The sequence below is a fragment of the Penicillium roqueforti genome (genome assembly GCF_015533775.1).
Source record: "Penicillium roqueforti strain LCP96 04111 chromosome Unknown scaffold_05, whole genome shotgun sequence".
Classification (NCBI taxonomy): Eukaryota; Fungi; Ascomycota; class Eurotiomycetes; order Eurotiales; family Aspergillaceae; genus Penicillium; species Penicillium roqueforti.
Window position 1 is genome coordinate 657,521 of NW_024067569.1, and position 14,365 is coordinate 671,885.

At 47.7% G+C, this 14,365-nt stretch overlaps 8 protein-coding genes across 8 annotated transcripts; 3 read left to right on the plus strand and 5 right to left on the minus strand.

Annotated features, from left to right (window-relative positions):
* Positions 1-2: 2 nt before the first annotated feature.
* Positions 3-536, plus strand: LCP9604111_3428 (uncharacterized protein; the record flags this gene model as incomplete). Its single annotated transcript, XM_039071015.1, has 5 exons — positions 3-83; positions 132-198; positions 315-325; positions 395-423; positions 518-536. The coding sequence occupies 5 exons, from the start codon at positions 3-5 to the stop codon at positions 534-536; spliced, it is 207 nt and encodes a 68-aa protein (XP_038930695.1).
* A 2,514-nt stretch (positions 537-3,050) lies between these two features.
* On the plus strand, positions 3,051-4,754 carry LCP9604111_3429 (putative amino acid permease; the record flags this gene model as incomplete). Its single annotated transcript, XM_039071016.1, has 2 exons — positions 3,051-4,574; positions 4,638-4,754. The coding sequence occupies 2 exons, from the start codon at positions 3,051-3,053 to the stop codon at positions 4,752-4,754; spliced, it is 1,641 nt and encodes a 546-aa protein (XP_038930696.1).
* A 120-nt stretch (positions 4,755-4,874) lies between these two features.
* On the minus strand, positions 4,875-5,972 carry LCP9604111_3430 (homocysteine S-methyltransferase family protein; the record flags this gene model as incomplete). Its single annotated transcript, XM_039071018.1, has 2 exons — positions 4,875-5,015; positions 5,076-5,972. 2 exons carry the CDS (start codon positions 5,970-5,972, stop codon positions 4,875-4,877), a joined length of 1,038 nt encoding a protein of 345 aa, XP_038930697.1.
* A 441-nt stretch (positions 5,973-6,413) lies between these two features.
* On the minus strand, positions 6,414-7,744 carry LCP9604111_3431 (glycosyltransferase family 69 protein; the record flags this gene model as incomplete). The annotated part of the gene is made up of 3 exons (XM_039071019.1): positions 6,414-6,829; positions 6,880-7,105; positions 7,172-7,744. The coding sequence occupies 3 exons, from the start codon at positions 7,742-7,744 to the stop codon at positions 6,414-6,416; spliced, it is 1,215 nt and encodes a 404-aa protein (XP_038930698.1).
* A 389-nt stretch (positions 7,745-8,133) lies between these two features.
* Positions 8,134-8,863, minus strand: LCP9604111_3432 (uncharacterized protein; the record flags this gene model as incomplete). Its single annotated transcript, XM_039071020.1, has 2 exons — positions 8,134-8,747; positions 8,791-8,863. The coding sequence occupies 2 exons, from the start codon at positions 8,861-8,863 to the stop codon at positions 8,134-8,136; spliced, it is 687 nt and encodes a 228-aa protein (XP_038930699.1).
* A 379-nt stretch (positions 8,864-9,242) lies between these two features.
* LCP9604111_3433 (uncharacterized protein) lies at positions 9,243-9,846 on the minus strand (the record flags this gene model as incomplete). Its single annotated transcript, XM_039071021.1, has 2 exons — positions 9,243-9,707; positions 9,787-9,846. 2 exons carry the CDS (start codon positions 9,844-9,846, stop codon positions 9,243-9,245), a joined length of 525 nt encoding a protein of 174 aa, XP_038930700.1.
* A 1,329-nt stretch (positions 9,847-11,175) lies between these two features.
* LCP9604111_3434 (uncharacterized protein) lies at positions 11,176-11,803 on the minus strand (the record flags this gene model as incomplete). The annotated part of the gene is made up of 2 exons (XM_039071022.1): positions 11,176-11,673; positions 11,744-11,803. 2 exons carry the CDS (start codon positions 11,801-11,803, stop codon positions 11,176-11,178), a joined length of 558 nt encoding a protein of 185 aa, XP_038930701.1.
* Positions 11,804-12,844: 1,041 nt separating this feature from the next.
* LCP9604111_3435 (SDR family oxidoreductase) lies at positions 12,845-14,090 on the plus strand (the record flags this gene model as incomplete). The annotated part of the gene is made up of 6 exons (XM_039071023.1): positions 12,845-12,899; positions 12,955-13,213; positions 13,273-13,436; positions 13,498-13,697; positions 13,761-13,911; positions 13,969-14,090. 6 exons carry the CDS (start codon positions 12,845-12,847, stop codon positions 14,088-14,090), a joined length of 951 nt encoding a protein of 316 aa, XP_038930702.1.
* Positions 14,091-14,365: the final 275 nt, after the last annotated feature.

The following is a 14,365-nucleotide window of genomic DNA, read 5'->3' on the forward strand; positions in this document are numbered from 1 at the left end:
CGATGAAGTCTTGTTCAACGCGGACAGCCAATTGTCCGATTATATTTATTGCACATAGTCTCGGGGGAACTATAGTTAGCAGCGTAAGTTTCACCATTCTACATAAGAGAGTTATCATTCACCATAATTAGGTCCTGCTTTATGCCGACTCAGCACAAGAAACCCCTACTACGGACCTTCGCAGCATCATACTTCCAAGTTGCGGAGCGATCTTCATAGGGACACCAGAGCTAGATTCACGGCTCATTGAACTGCAAAGCTACTTAGATAATGCCAAAGGATTGAGTAAGAGTCCAGCCATACTTATAAGGAAGCACAGTCGTTGGTAATTATATTATAGCGCTACCCATCAATCAACCAACAGATTGGACTTTACATGTTCATGGAAGACTAGACTTTGTCAACAAATCGTAATTGGACCAGGTAAGAGAATTATCCTTACCCAGCCGTGAACTATCTGCTTACACTTTGCTTGTTGTCTTTGCTTTGCTGGTGCTAATTCTTGTTTTCTTGTTAGGTCAGTTGAGTTACGTTGACGATCTCATTTCCTATAAGTTATAGACTAGTTGCTCAGATAGTTTCTGCTGGGATGATGGCTCATGGGAGTTTCTCGCCGTGGGTAAACTACAACCCCAGGAAATGATTCTAGTGTGGGGCATATATCATGCAGCTATTTTATCCCATTAGCTGCGGTCCATGAATTTTCGCGGTGGTCGCTCAGTCCATGGACAGCATACTGGTCAATCATTAATTATCGAAATGTCTCGTAGAAATGGCTTGTACAAACTCGACTTTTGAGTTAGCCCGTCATACAGCCACTTCAAGCCAGTCTCCTTGTCTAGCGCTGGATGCCCTCGTCTATATATGCCTGGAGAATTTTATTCGGGAGTCGGTCTTGCTGCGCGCGGACGATGTTAGTACGTATCCCGTGGCTAGTTAGACCGGCAACTTTCTGGCCGCTTCGGGCGACACCATCGGTAGACGCGACGGTACAGAGGAGGCTATCGCGGTGCTTGGGAATTCCAGGGATCGGACTCGAGATACGCTTGGGGGCGGGGGGATGTATGAATCGCCGGACTCTAGTCCCTTCCAGAGAGAGACGGCCTCGGCGATGGCTAGTCTTTCCGCCACGGGTAGAGACTGAAAGTGAGAGTTTGTGAGGTAGGCTTTAACCTGGTCGGGTCAGATGCCATAGACCAGGACGGGGATTCGGTCGGGCTTAGCGAAGATTTGGTTCTCAATTGCGGATGAGAAGTTGCAATGTCTGATTTGTGAGGATGCAGCTGTAAGATATAGTGGTTAACGGTCGGTGCTAGTCTAAGGATACCCCTCGGCGGAGTCGCTTCGCCTTTGCATATCGCTGCTGTCAGTGGACCATACGATAATTTCTTAAGACTCCTATCGCACGGTTGATCCGGCAATGGGCCCTGAAAAAGTTGACCATACGACACAGTGACGAGTGGAAGTGTCATTGCTGGTTTTCCCCTCGCATCTCAAACCATACCATATATTCTCGAACATACGACATCACTATGCCGAACGAACCTAAGCGGATCCTCCGTACGGAGTACAAAATAGGGTGAATAGAGGCGAGGCCAAAAAACCCAAAATGTAGTACGGAGTACTCCGTAGAGGATCCGCTATTTAATTGCCCCCTACTCCGTACCGACCCATTCATTGCACCATATGTTGCACGAAGATTTCTCGAGATATTATTGTAACCTGACAGAAACCTGGTGGTTTGATAATGGATCTAGCCTTCGATATTTACATATGTAACACTTTAACTCAAACGCCAAAACTGATCTCGAATCTCATCCAACAAGTTGAGATCTTGTGTGGTATCGACCTTTTCAGGGTCATGTGATATTGTTTTAGGGTAAAATATCCGGGGAACCCTGGTGTGCATAAATATTTGATGCATAAATAATTGTACATGTTCCTGTCGAACTGACATAACTAAATAAAATCTTTTAGACTTTGAAAGTAATTTCATTATTTGCATTTGCTTGCATTATGGAGCGAAACGAAGCAATATTAAATCCTAAGGTCTTAGATATGTGTCATGTGACCAGGTAATGCACTAGTTCCAATATAGCTAGCTCGTTCTTTATGCACCAATCAAAATTTGCTACCGGATACTACATACATACGGGTTAAGAAGAAGCTTAATGATAAGCTTCTTAATGATCTGGCTGAGCTAGATACTTTATCTATACGCGTACAAAGGCATATTCGTCAAAGTACAGATGCAAGCTCACTTCTAGTCCGGCGGATCGAAATTTATAAGGTATCTTCAAAGAAGTCTCATACAAATGCCCCCAAAAACCGGCGATCGATTCTCAATGAGCCAATAGCACTTATACCGGTAAACGCAAATCGGATGATCAGAAAAAGGCAGGGCGTCGAGGAGAAGAACGGCTACGTGGCCTCGGAAATCGGAATCAGTTACTCCGTAATTCAGGCCTAACACCGAGATCCGTAGTATTGTTTGTCCCACGAAAAGGGACCAATTCCAACCTTGGAAGGTTCCTGGAAGGTTGAAGATGTTGATGACTAAGGCTGAATAACAAGGTTGCCTCATATCTCAGGCGCAAAGCTTACATTCTCGGGGATCTATCCGGCAGAGCACGTGGTTTCCAGATGCATCCATTTTTCACGGGACCTTGGGGGCAAAAATACCTGATTCACTCGCCACAATGCTCCCACGATGCCGGCCTATGCCACCAAGCTTTGCGGTATCAGACTAACAAATCAAAGCCATGATTTGCCTTCAATTGCGATTATGGCAAAATGAAGAAAAAGTTAGTCAACCGCTTAAAAAAGTGGGGAGAGGCCGAACTCCGAGCGACGCAGTCCAATGAGTCTCCCCACTGTGGAGAACAATTTGGCGTCAATAGAAGTCCCGATGTCGTGCTTGGACCGAGACTGAATAATAAGTCGGAAAAAAAAAAGCTGTCTCCCATCTAAGCATTTCGGTCACTCCTCAGGTCTCCGGGGTAAGATCTACTAAGGCAGACCTAGCCTAGATGATCGGCACTACACACAACATGGAGAAGTCCGGCTACGACAACGAGAACGTCCAGTCGGCGCCCGGCGCAGATTTTGAAGACTACGATGTCAATCCCAAGGCCGAGTTTGAGCTCAATGTCGGTGGTCGTGCGCCCCTGCAGCGACGCCTGCGCAATTACCAGGTTACCATGATTGGTTTCTGCGGTGGTATCGGCACAGGTTTATTCGTGGGAACTGGTGCGGCCTACGCCAAAGCTGGCCCGGCTGGTTTGCTGCTCGCCTATATTATTGTGGGAGGAGTCTTGTGGTGTGTGATGCAAAGTATAGCCGAACTCGCAACGCTTTTCCCGACTGCTGGATCCTTCCCTCACTGGGCGACTCGATTCATCGACCCGGCTGTTGGTTTCTCCCTCGCTATTTCATACGGATACTGTTACACGATCGCCATCGCCTCAGAAGTCTCCGCGGCCGCGGTTATTGTCTCATATTGGACGGATCTCACGCCTGCCGTGGTGATCACAGTTGGATTGGTACTCATTTTGGCTATCAATTTGATGAGTGTGCGATTCTATGGTGAAACCGAAGTCTTCGGAGGTGCCGTCAAGGTCCTCTGTTTCCTTGGCTTGGTTGTTGTCTCCATTGTCATTACTGCAGGTGGTGCTCCCAAAGGCGGCGCCATTGGATTCCGCTACTGGCATCACCCTGGACCGTGGACAGACTACAACGGTATCACCGGTCCGACAGGTCACTTCCTGGGCTTCCTGTCTTCGTTGGTCAACGCCTCGTTCAGCTTCATTGGCGTCGAGACTGTCGTCATTACCGCATCCGAATCGGTTGATCCCCACCGTGCCATCCCCAAGGCCGCCCGCCGTGTCACTTACCGCATTGGCATCTTCTACATTCTCGGAGCACTTCTCATCGGTATGATCGTGGATCCAAGAGCACAAGGCCTTGTCTCTGGCACCGGAAACGCGAACAGCTCGCCCTTCGTCATTGCCATCACTAACGCCGGCATCAAGGCTCTGCCCTCTATCGTAAATGCATGCATTCTCATCGCCGCGTGGTCCGCCGGTAACTCATACTGCTGGGTCGGATCGCGCATGATTGTCGCCATGACTACAGACAAGCAACTGCCCCAGATCTTCGCGCGCGTGAACAAGTCTGGCGTGCCATACTATGCCGTTTTTGCCGCCTGGCTCTTTGGTCCGCTGGCGTACCTGAGTCTCGGCACCGGTGGTGCAGCACAGGCTTTCACCTGGCTTTTGAACCTGAGCACCATTGCCGGTTTGATTGCTTGGGCAACCCTTTGCTTGTGCTATATCCGTTTCTTTGCTGCGATGAAGAAACAAGGTGTGAGCCGAGACACACTCCCATGGCAAGCACCTTTGCAACCTTATGCCGCGTGGGTGGGCTTCATCGGTTCCATCATCATCACTTTGGTTGCTGGTTTCCCCGTCTTCTTGAAGGGCAACTGGAATACGTCGGACTTTATTGCGTCGTACATCGGTATCCCTATCTTCATTTTCCCCATCATTTGCTGGAAGATCTGGCGTCGCACCAAGGTTAGTTCAGCCCTCTTATTCTTTCTGTTTCTTAATGAAGAGTTGCTAACATGTCGAATGTAGTTTGAGCGTGCCGCCAGTATCGACCTATGGTCGGGCCGTCTTGTAGATGGGGAGATCACGCATGTTGAAAACCCCAATCGCAATGCGTTGACGAAGTTTACCGATTGGCTCTTTTAAATGACTTGTATAATGTATAAATATCCCCATATAGAGCCGGCAATTCAACATGACCGATTTATAATGTCTTATTCCATTCAGCTTTCATTCCAAACTTCATTCGTAACGTGATCATAATCCCTATTGAGTCTTGAATTGCTCTCCAAGTTTCTTGATATCGTGGTGAGAAGCTTTGCAACACCCACCCACAAGGAACGAATTGAAATAGCCCTTTTCGTAGGCTTCATTGACCACCTGGGCCAACTGCACCTCCCAAGATCGCTAAATTCACGTCAGCATAATCCACAATCTTCCCACCCGACTCCCGAGAGTAGTACTCACGTCAGCACTCACACTATCACGCAATCCATCAGGTCTCTCCCAAACCTGCGTCGTAGTATTGTACACCTCCCCATTCGTCCCATCAGGATACAAAACCAAACTCGGCACATCAGATACCTGCCCGTCCGCAACACACTCCGCAACAGCGCGCCCAAACAAATCAACAAGCCCAGCCAGCTTATGCATCTTAGTACAATTAATCCCAATCCCCCAAGGAACAGCCCCACCCTCCAAAGGCGCAATCGCAGCGCGCACAACCTGCCCCACCGAACTCCCATCCGGCAAGAGATCATCCTCGCGCGGGAAAACACAAGAAATCCAAAACGGCACATCGAAAGCAGAATCCTGAATCGCCCTTCTCACAGCACGAATCTCATCAAGCCGCGGCAATGTCTCAAATGCAACATACCGCACGCGCGACACAAGCTCCCCCTCTGCCTCAGCAAACATCCGCAGCCGATCCAAGTGCCACAAATACAACGACTCCTCGGAGTCATGCGCGGCGTCGTAGGCACCGCTATACTCCTGGCCGGGGACCATGCACGCGCCGTAAGGGCCAAGGCTGAGCGCGACACTGGCGTTCTCGCGCACCTTCGCTTGCTCGGCGATGTCCACGGCTTTCTGTAGGAAGGGCCCTACTGCGCTGCGCGGAATCCCGTCTGGGAATTGGGCGGTTTTGGTCCGCGCAAATCCTTCAGTGGAGACTTGGTAGGTGGCTGTTAGAAGAACGTCTACTCCGGCAACGCCGAAGTCGCGTTGGCATGCTTGCAGCGTTGCTGGGTCGCTCACTAGCAGGTGTGAGGCCCAGAGTGGGGTTGTTGTCGAGTCGAATTTGATGTTGTATAGATCGCCTAGGGAGGTCCCAAGGCCTCCGTCTAGGATTTGGATTGTTGCCATTATGTGTTATTGGGGCTTTGGGTGGTTTATGGAGGGTAAGTGGGGGTTTTTGCTTTTGATACAGTCCCAGGCGGCTCGGGGTTACATAATCGCTCGCTTTGCGCCGGCCTCGGGGGTGTAAAAAATTAATTGGGAAAAGACGGGAATTGAAGATTAGGCTAAAGTCGAATGCATTGATTGGATGCTGAGGTTCGTATTTTCCTGATGGTGTACAATATATTCATGGAGTGCGATTGAATATCAGTAGCCGATCTATATGCATCGTAGATCAAGCTGCTGCAGAACTTAATCTTAAAACTGTGTATTTTTTCTTTTTATTCCCGAAGTATATATTTCACGCGAGGTGAAGATATAAAGCATATTATAAGCGCCTGGCTATAGTCCTAGGACGGCAGCATGAGACTAAATGATATATACAAGCGATGTGCCACTGGCTCTACTTCACACATGGGCCCACCCGTATCGATGCAGAATTTGCATCTCATTGATGATGCAAATCTCCCCACGTTCTTCATTCCTAGTACTCAAAGCTCTCCAGGCGTTCAACCGCCTTCGAACTACTTCTTCTTTCAGCCATGAAGTGACACCCAAACGGCGCAGTCGATTGACCCACAACCCTTGTAGAATCGCTTTCGCAGAGAGCCAGTTCATCACCGGATGCATAGCTGTATATGCGGCACCGCTATACCCAACCCTCACCAAAGGGTTCAAATAAACACCCATTTCCACTGATAGTGGGTTGTCTGTATGAATGAGACAGCATTCCGAGCCTTCAAGATGATAGCTCGCCAGTGAATCAGGGATGCCTCGGAAACGAAGTGGTGGGCTGTCGATGAATGGACTTGCGGGCATTGCCACTAGATATATGTTAGCTCATGCAACTCTCCTAGAGTGGAGGTCCACACACCCATGCCATTCCAACAACTCGTTACAGGAACAGGAGACAATTTTTTCACGGCGTGTCGCGATACCGCAGAGCTGAAATAGGGCCATGTCTGCATGATGGGTTCATGGCCCTCGCTATCCCGGAGAGCAAATGTGTCATAATAATTCGGAGGCTTAGAGAAATCCAACGAGCAAGCAGCGCCGTATTCGCCGTTATTAGTATATAGGAGTTCAAGAACGTCGTTCGGCTAATCACAGAAGAGGGCTTTCATTAGAATAAACATTCCACAGAAGATAGGACGATTAAAACGAACCGTGAAGACAACATCATTCAGAAACAGAACTTTATCAAATGTGATACCCTGTCGTGCGAGATCTCGCAGAGGCAGCAAGCTTAAGTTCCGTGTCCGCGCCAGATACGGCACTCGTCTGAGTTGTTTCTTCCCATTGGAAGTGTGAATCCAGCCCTCACCCCTCGCCGGTGCGGCTAGTTCATCTTCATGTGTGACAGGCGACAAAGTGATATTTCGTGGTACCCGCATCCGCTCGAGTTCCCAATCTAGTTCTCTCAACGCGCCTTTCGTGTTATCATAGCTCCCGCTTTCGTAGATGCTGATGAATACATTTTCCGGACCAAGCCTCATGACCAGCTGTGTGAGTGCCTTGATCCAGTGACTGCGTAATACGAGCTCATTGTTCCAATTGATGCTTGCAATATATATTCGTTCTTGCTTTTGCGGCCGGTGTCGGGGGATAGCGTGATCTACTTCGTGAATTCGGTGTTGAATCAGATGTATCTCGGCAAGATTCCATATTGCGAAGATTATGAGCAGGGCTCGGGCGATGCGGTACCGGAGGACTCGTCGGGAGGCGGACAAAATCGGCATGGAAAGAAGATTGGTGTCAATGTTGGTGTCAATTCCGGTGTGCGCGATCTAATCTTCTTGACATACTTGACTAGAGATGTGGAAGGAACCCTTGATCGGAGATATTAAACTTTGCTGGGAGAGAGAGCTAGGCAATCAAGGGATATCCCCAAGGTCCAAAATCAACATGAGAATGTATACTTCCGAAAGCAGAAATACCGACGACGATCATGAACAGAAGGAGTAGAATTCGGTGGTCGGTAATAGACGAATTGTGACAGCCATATTTGAATCTACACTATAGTTGGTCGCACGTGGAAGTAAGCCGGTTGTTTCTGTACTGATATAAAGACAAAAACAATGCTAAAATTGATAATTAATAGAGATGAACCCGATGATATCCAGGAACCTCAAACCAAGAAATGTAAAATAGCCGTCGCGGCAATCGCAATGCCAGCTATTCTCCTGAATCCCGAATGACACCGATTACCCGACCCTGTCTGAGTCGCCTCGGGGCTCGATACTGTCGTGCTAACTCTGCCCTCAATCCACGGCTGCCCAGGTAGCGAATCCGAGCTCTCGCCGATCTCCGTCGCGCTAAGAAGCTTGTTTTCCAGTAGATCGCAGTCGATCCGATCGTCACTCTTGGGTATACTGTTGGTGACAGAGATCGGCAGGTCAAAGAGAGTATAATAATCGGTCCCATTCCAGCGGAAAGATTGGTGCATAGAGATATTGTATGCCCCGCGCGCCGAGTCCTTTGAGCCAGAGCCGTCTCCCACGAGGCATTCGGGCCAAATCCAATTCACATGTTTGACTGTGGATGAGGGCTCCAGGTCCAAAATGGGACCGATATAGCTTGTGTTAGACGCGGGCTTTGTGCCGTTAGAGATGGTAAAGTTGTGCGACTCGGATGTTAAAAAGAGTGTGATGTTGTGGAAGTGGGTCGATGAGTCGGGTTGAGTTGATGCCGGCCATGGTAATTGGCCATTGCCGGACACGTCGATTGCGACTTGCAGGTTGTCTAAGAAATTAGTTAGGAGTTGATAGATTTTTGGCGGATTGACTTGCCTCCTCCGAGGGGCGTGTTGGGTTGTGGCGCATCGACGATTGCCAAGCCTGGCGTGTAGATTTGGCCATTGACGATGGTGAATTTGCCCATGATTCTCAAGCTTATAGATTTGATCTGAATTTATTTTCTATTTCACAGCAACACAAGCTGCACTGCCATGTCCTTTTTATTCTTTTTGCGCCAAGGGGCTCATTTCCGACGACTCCGCCATTCTCCTTAGCGTATTGGGATTAATTTTATTTCTTCAGATCATTGGTCTGGCTATGACTCTTAAGCCCTGATTTAGTTCTAGGTCCCTGGATATTCTTGCTAATCGATATTAATCATAGCTAGTCAGACAATAGGGGTACATGGCATAATTACGGAGTATGTAACTAGTGATCAAATATATTTGTAGATGATTTGTGACTGTCCAATGATATAACATCCTCACGGCACACACGGGAGCTAGTGTATCGTGACCATCCTCGGCGAATCGATCGAGGGACGATTCGGGATAGAAGGAATGCTGGGGGAATCATCAACGTCGGGGCTAAGGTCATTGATCTCCACTTGCTGGGGAGCGATAGTGGGGGTAGTAGCTGGTGCTTCTTGCACCGCTACTATTTCGTCGCACACCTCTGCCTGCAACGTCCCAGCAAGCTCTTGTCCCGTGGCCGTATCCATGTGTGACCTAGCCCGTGATGGATTTTGACTCGTCAATGATCTAGTATCGTCCCGGCGCGAGCGGAAGTTAGCGTGTCGCGGTCCCCAGCGAATCGATCGAGGGACGATTCGCGGACGGAGAGAGGGAATACCAGTAGAATCATAGACATCGGGGCTAAGGTCATCACATTCGCGATCCTCAAGGGGGAGCGATCTCGGGCCACGTTCTTTTCCCTTGTCGAGCTGCTGCGGGTGGGGGTCGAATGCCTGCCCGTGGGAGCCTGGTTTCTGGCTTTCGAGTCCTTCGCCAGCTTTTCCTTGCAGTCTTGGAGGGCCTTTTTCTTACCCTCCACATCCAGGTTAATAGATACCTGACAAACTGGGGTTTGCCACGTTCAGTCGTCATGTTGGAGGGCAAAAACTGGAAGATGGAAGATGGAGGGTGGAAGAAGAAAGGTGGAAGGTAGAAGGGAAGAAGTGACTATTTATACCCATGTATGTTAGTAGAGTACGAGTGGTAAGTAAGAAGGATATGAGTTCACAGACGGTACTAGTATATAGCACCAGTTGGCGAAGATGTTGCAGAGACGGAGGGGATTGTAGGAAGAGAGAAAAGAAGAGAAAGAAGAAAGGGAGAAGACGGTATTTATAGCTATACGTAGTTCGTAATTAGAAAAATTAGAGTTGATATTAGTACTCTTTAGCTATAATCTATCTCGCTGCATTATGCTCCTATAACAATATGACCCTAATATACCCCTTGTTACATGCCAAGTCGTTCAAGGAAAGAGTGCATTTGTGTCAAAATTCTAAGCATAAGGAGAGAAGAAGAAAAGGGAAAACTATCTACGAGGGCGTTCCTCCTTCTTATATCCTTCCTGTTTGCTTGTTTGCTTCCAGTGCAAAAGCTCGTTTGCCCTTCTTGGAAGAAACGAGGGAAGTCGCTCCTGCCTAGATCGTCACACCCCTCCTAAGTACAACGTATATATTAATGTGAGAACGGCTCCTTTGACTCTCACTTTACCCTCATCATGCCCTCACTCTGGTTTCACTCTGATTTCACTCTGTTCACTTTATGTTCTGTGCTTATTTCTTCTTCCTATCTCCTATATTTCTGGACATGTTATCTGCGTGCCCCACAGTCAAATATTACTGTTATTTATCGTTCACTTTCGACTTGCCTACTATGGCTATAAATATTTAGTTACCTAGGGATTTAGGTACTATTAAGAAAGGGTGGATAAGGATGATTTGCATGTGAGTCTAGCGCCATCTACTTGAGATCGTAATACTTGTTTGTCTATATGGAGTGATTGTCTTGACATTCACTTATGCCGATCTGCATTTTATATTGTTGTATAAAAAAAATTGTAATGTCAATTTCCATATCAGCCTCTCCCTCCCTTTGAACTTCCCACGAATTTTAGTCAAGTTGAGGCTCATATGAGAGATGATAGGCTTTAGCTTGGGTGGTCGGATTAGCGATTCTGTAGATATGGCTCAGATACGCCGAATTCAAGTTCAGAAGATACTCCATTCCTAGCGGTTCCCATCGATGTACAGAAAAGATACGCAAGAGAAAAGAGGGGCGGAACGAAAGGTATCAGGCGTAAAACAGATTAGACGTGATCAAAGAAACAGTAACGAAAGGGGTTTCCTAGAAAATAGATATGGAACCACAACTAGTGTTCATCATGAGGAAAGACCATCGTGGCCAGAAGAAAGAGAAGAAAAATCACCTCTTGTCACCCCAAAGACCAACAATGCCGATCGAAAGTGCAATACCAGACAACCAAGTGCGCGCTTGGTTGAGCCGGCGCTCCCGGTCCATCTCGCGCTGAACGGTTTCGCCGTTCACGTCGTCCTCGGCCTCAACCACAACAAGGTCTTCATCCTTGCTTGTATTTGAGTCCCGGATCAGAGAGAAGTGGGAAACATCGCGGATCACAGCCGACACCCAGTTTTTGAAGCCGAGGTGACGGTGGAACCAGAAATCAACACCGTGGGCCCCGATTGTAGAGAATGCACATAGCCAAATCATATATGGGTGTCGGCGGCGTGGAGATGAGAGGCACCATGCGAAACAGAAGCAGGTATTGGTCAAGAAGGAGAGCCGGAGGGCATATCGGCGGGTTAGGCGCTTCACTTCGTTCAGAGAGCGGGCGGCGGTTGTCGCTGTTGGAAGGAGCTGCAGAGCTGGGATTGTGATGGCTGATGTGGAGTAAGAGAGGCCCTGTAGATTCGAAACATGTTGTTAGTCTTTGTAGAGCGTATTTATGATGCGATAGATGAAATTGACGTACGGTAAGAAGACCGAGGGAGACAGTGCCAACAAACTTGCTAACGCTGATGGGGCATGCCATACTGCAGAAAACAAAGGCAATTGCTTGGCTCAGAGCTGTATTTGGCAAATATAATAGAATCTGAAATGAGTCGAGTCGAGTCGATGATTCACGTCAACAATGCAAATAAGAGGTGGTTCTTTTTCGGTGACGTCGCGGTCCGCCTACGTGACAGCCAATCAGAGAACGGTTGTTCTTCATCGCAATGAGGGCAATCTATATGTTGTTATTACAGTAAAAAGCAGTGAAGATATAAGTCTTGTCTAGCGTTTACTTTTTTTATATAAGATTCTATCTAGGCTATCTAGGCAGTCGTATATTAGATGTAGATCGACGTCTACTCCTACATAAGCTAACCTCTGCCACTTGGAACTCCTTCTAGTATAGGAAATAAATTATATACTAGATACTGTCAATTAATTATCACAACTGTTTATTTTGCTGTGGTACAGGCATAAATGGTGAGCCAACCAACGGTGAAACAATTGGTTCGCTAGGGTATACCATGCTCATGTATCTCGGATGCAGCCGGACAGTAGAGGACAAAGTATATAATCAATGAGGTGATAAGAAGAATATCGAAGACGGGGGAGTACTCACTAACTATGCAATCAATCGTCACGTTCATTATTCATCCACTACGTCAACTTCATCTCTATACCATAACTAGTGTGATGCTGAAAGATGGAGGCTGAATCTTAAATCTTATATCATCACGGCACGTGGCTGCTGACTAACAATGCAATGCACGGAAATGTGCCATTTCTGTCTATGAAGCGCCTTGAATCTCTAGAGGATGAGGCAGACAAGATATGTACACGGAATGTGAACTAAATATGTCTTCTCAGCATACATTTCATCAAGCAAGGTGTCAACTGCTTCGGTTTAAACAATAATTCTTGTAGAGCTTTGTATTTTTGTATCACTAATCTTTTATGCATAAAACTGTGAAGCCGAGGTAACTGTGGGGAAACGGGTATCACCAAATCACCTCCTGAACATTCCCCCAACTCCCCCACAATCTTTAAACTAATTTATCCAGGGACATACATAGTAACAAGAATGCCGCTGCCCAAGACGGAATATTTGAGTGATTCCTGGAAGGATGGGATCTTCGGTAGGCTCTCCGAATCCATCGCTACCGCACAACCCACACTAACTCCCTTACCCAGCAAACAAAGTCGTCTTCTGCACAGGTGGCGCCGGCACTATCTGCAGTGCCCAAGTCCGGGCCTTAGTACACCTCGGTGCCAACGCCTGCATCATTGGCCGCAATGTAGAGAAGACCGAGCGCGTCGCTAAGGACATCGCGACAGTCCGACCCGGTGCCAAGGTGATTGGGATCGGTTCCGTGGACGTGCGCAAGTTCGAGGATTTGCAGAAAGCAGTTGAGCGTTGTGTCAAGGAACTTGGAGGCATTGATTTTGTCATGTACGTCGATATATTAACTTGACCGTGTCTTCGATTCTCATACTGATAGTATCTGACAGTGCTGGAGCCGCTGGTAACTTCCTCGCCTCCATCGAGCAACTCTCGGTCAATGCTTTCAAGTCAGTCATGAATATTGATGTCTTGGGCTCTTACAATACCCTCAAGGCAACTCTTCCGTATCTAAGGGAGTCGGCAACCAAGCACAGAATGGATACAAAGACTCGTGAGGGCACCGTCCAGTGAATCCCACCATATGTTAACCATTGGCACTGACAACCCCCCAGTTCAACCATCACCGATTGGAACTGGCGGAAGAATTATCTTCGTCAGTGCTACCATTCACTATCGGGGTATGCCTTTCCAGACGCATGTATCCGTTGCCAAGGCCGGTATCGATGCGTTGTCGCACAGTGTTGCCATCGAATATGGTCCTCGGGGAATGACGTCGAACATCATTGCGCCGGGCCCTATTGCACAGACCGAGGTTAGTATAAGTCTCAACAGTGCCATTACTGTGTCAAAAATTGATTGACTTACCATTCACTAGGGCTTGGAACGTCTGCTGCCATCAGATGCCCTGGAGGCCTACACCAAGGCCCAGCCACTCGGCCGCTTTGGTCATGTCCGCGACATTGCTGATGCCACCGTGTATCTCTTTTCAGACACTGGTAGCTATGTCACTGGTCAAACACTTGTCGGTGAGTTGTCAAATAACAAAAGGACATTATGAATGTTGCGAACTGACACATAAACAGTCGATGGTGCAAACTGGCGCATGTCTGCAGGCGGTGCTTCCGGTGGGAGTTTGTCTTATCCGGACTTCTTGCTCTCCGGGGATGATGTACCCAACGTGACTGGCAAGAAGTCTAAGCTTTGAGCGAATGAAACAATGTATGAGATTGCACCGGGGTTCTTCAGACCTTTGTATTTCGGATAAAACCTACTAGTACATATAACCACACTGGATCTGGTAGATAGAGATTATGTTCATTCATGATATTTTTCATGCTGTTAATTTCACTAAATCAACGCAATTTACTATTATCGCATGCTAACCAACAGTATCTTACTTAAATCCCGATATCAAGTTGAAGTCGATGAGGCCCGCGGTTAACCAAAGGTTTACCTATCTAAATATGGTTAGCTCGACAA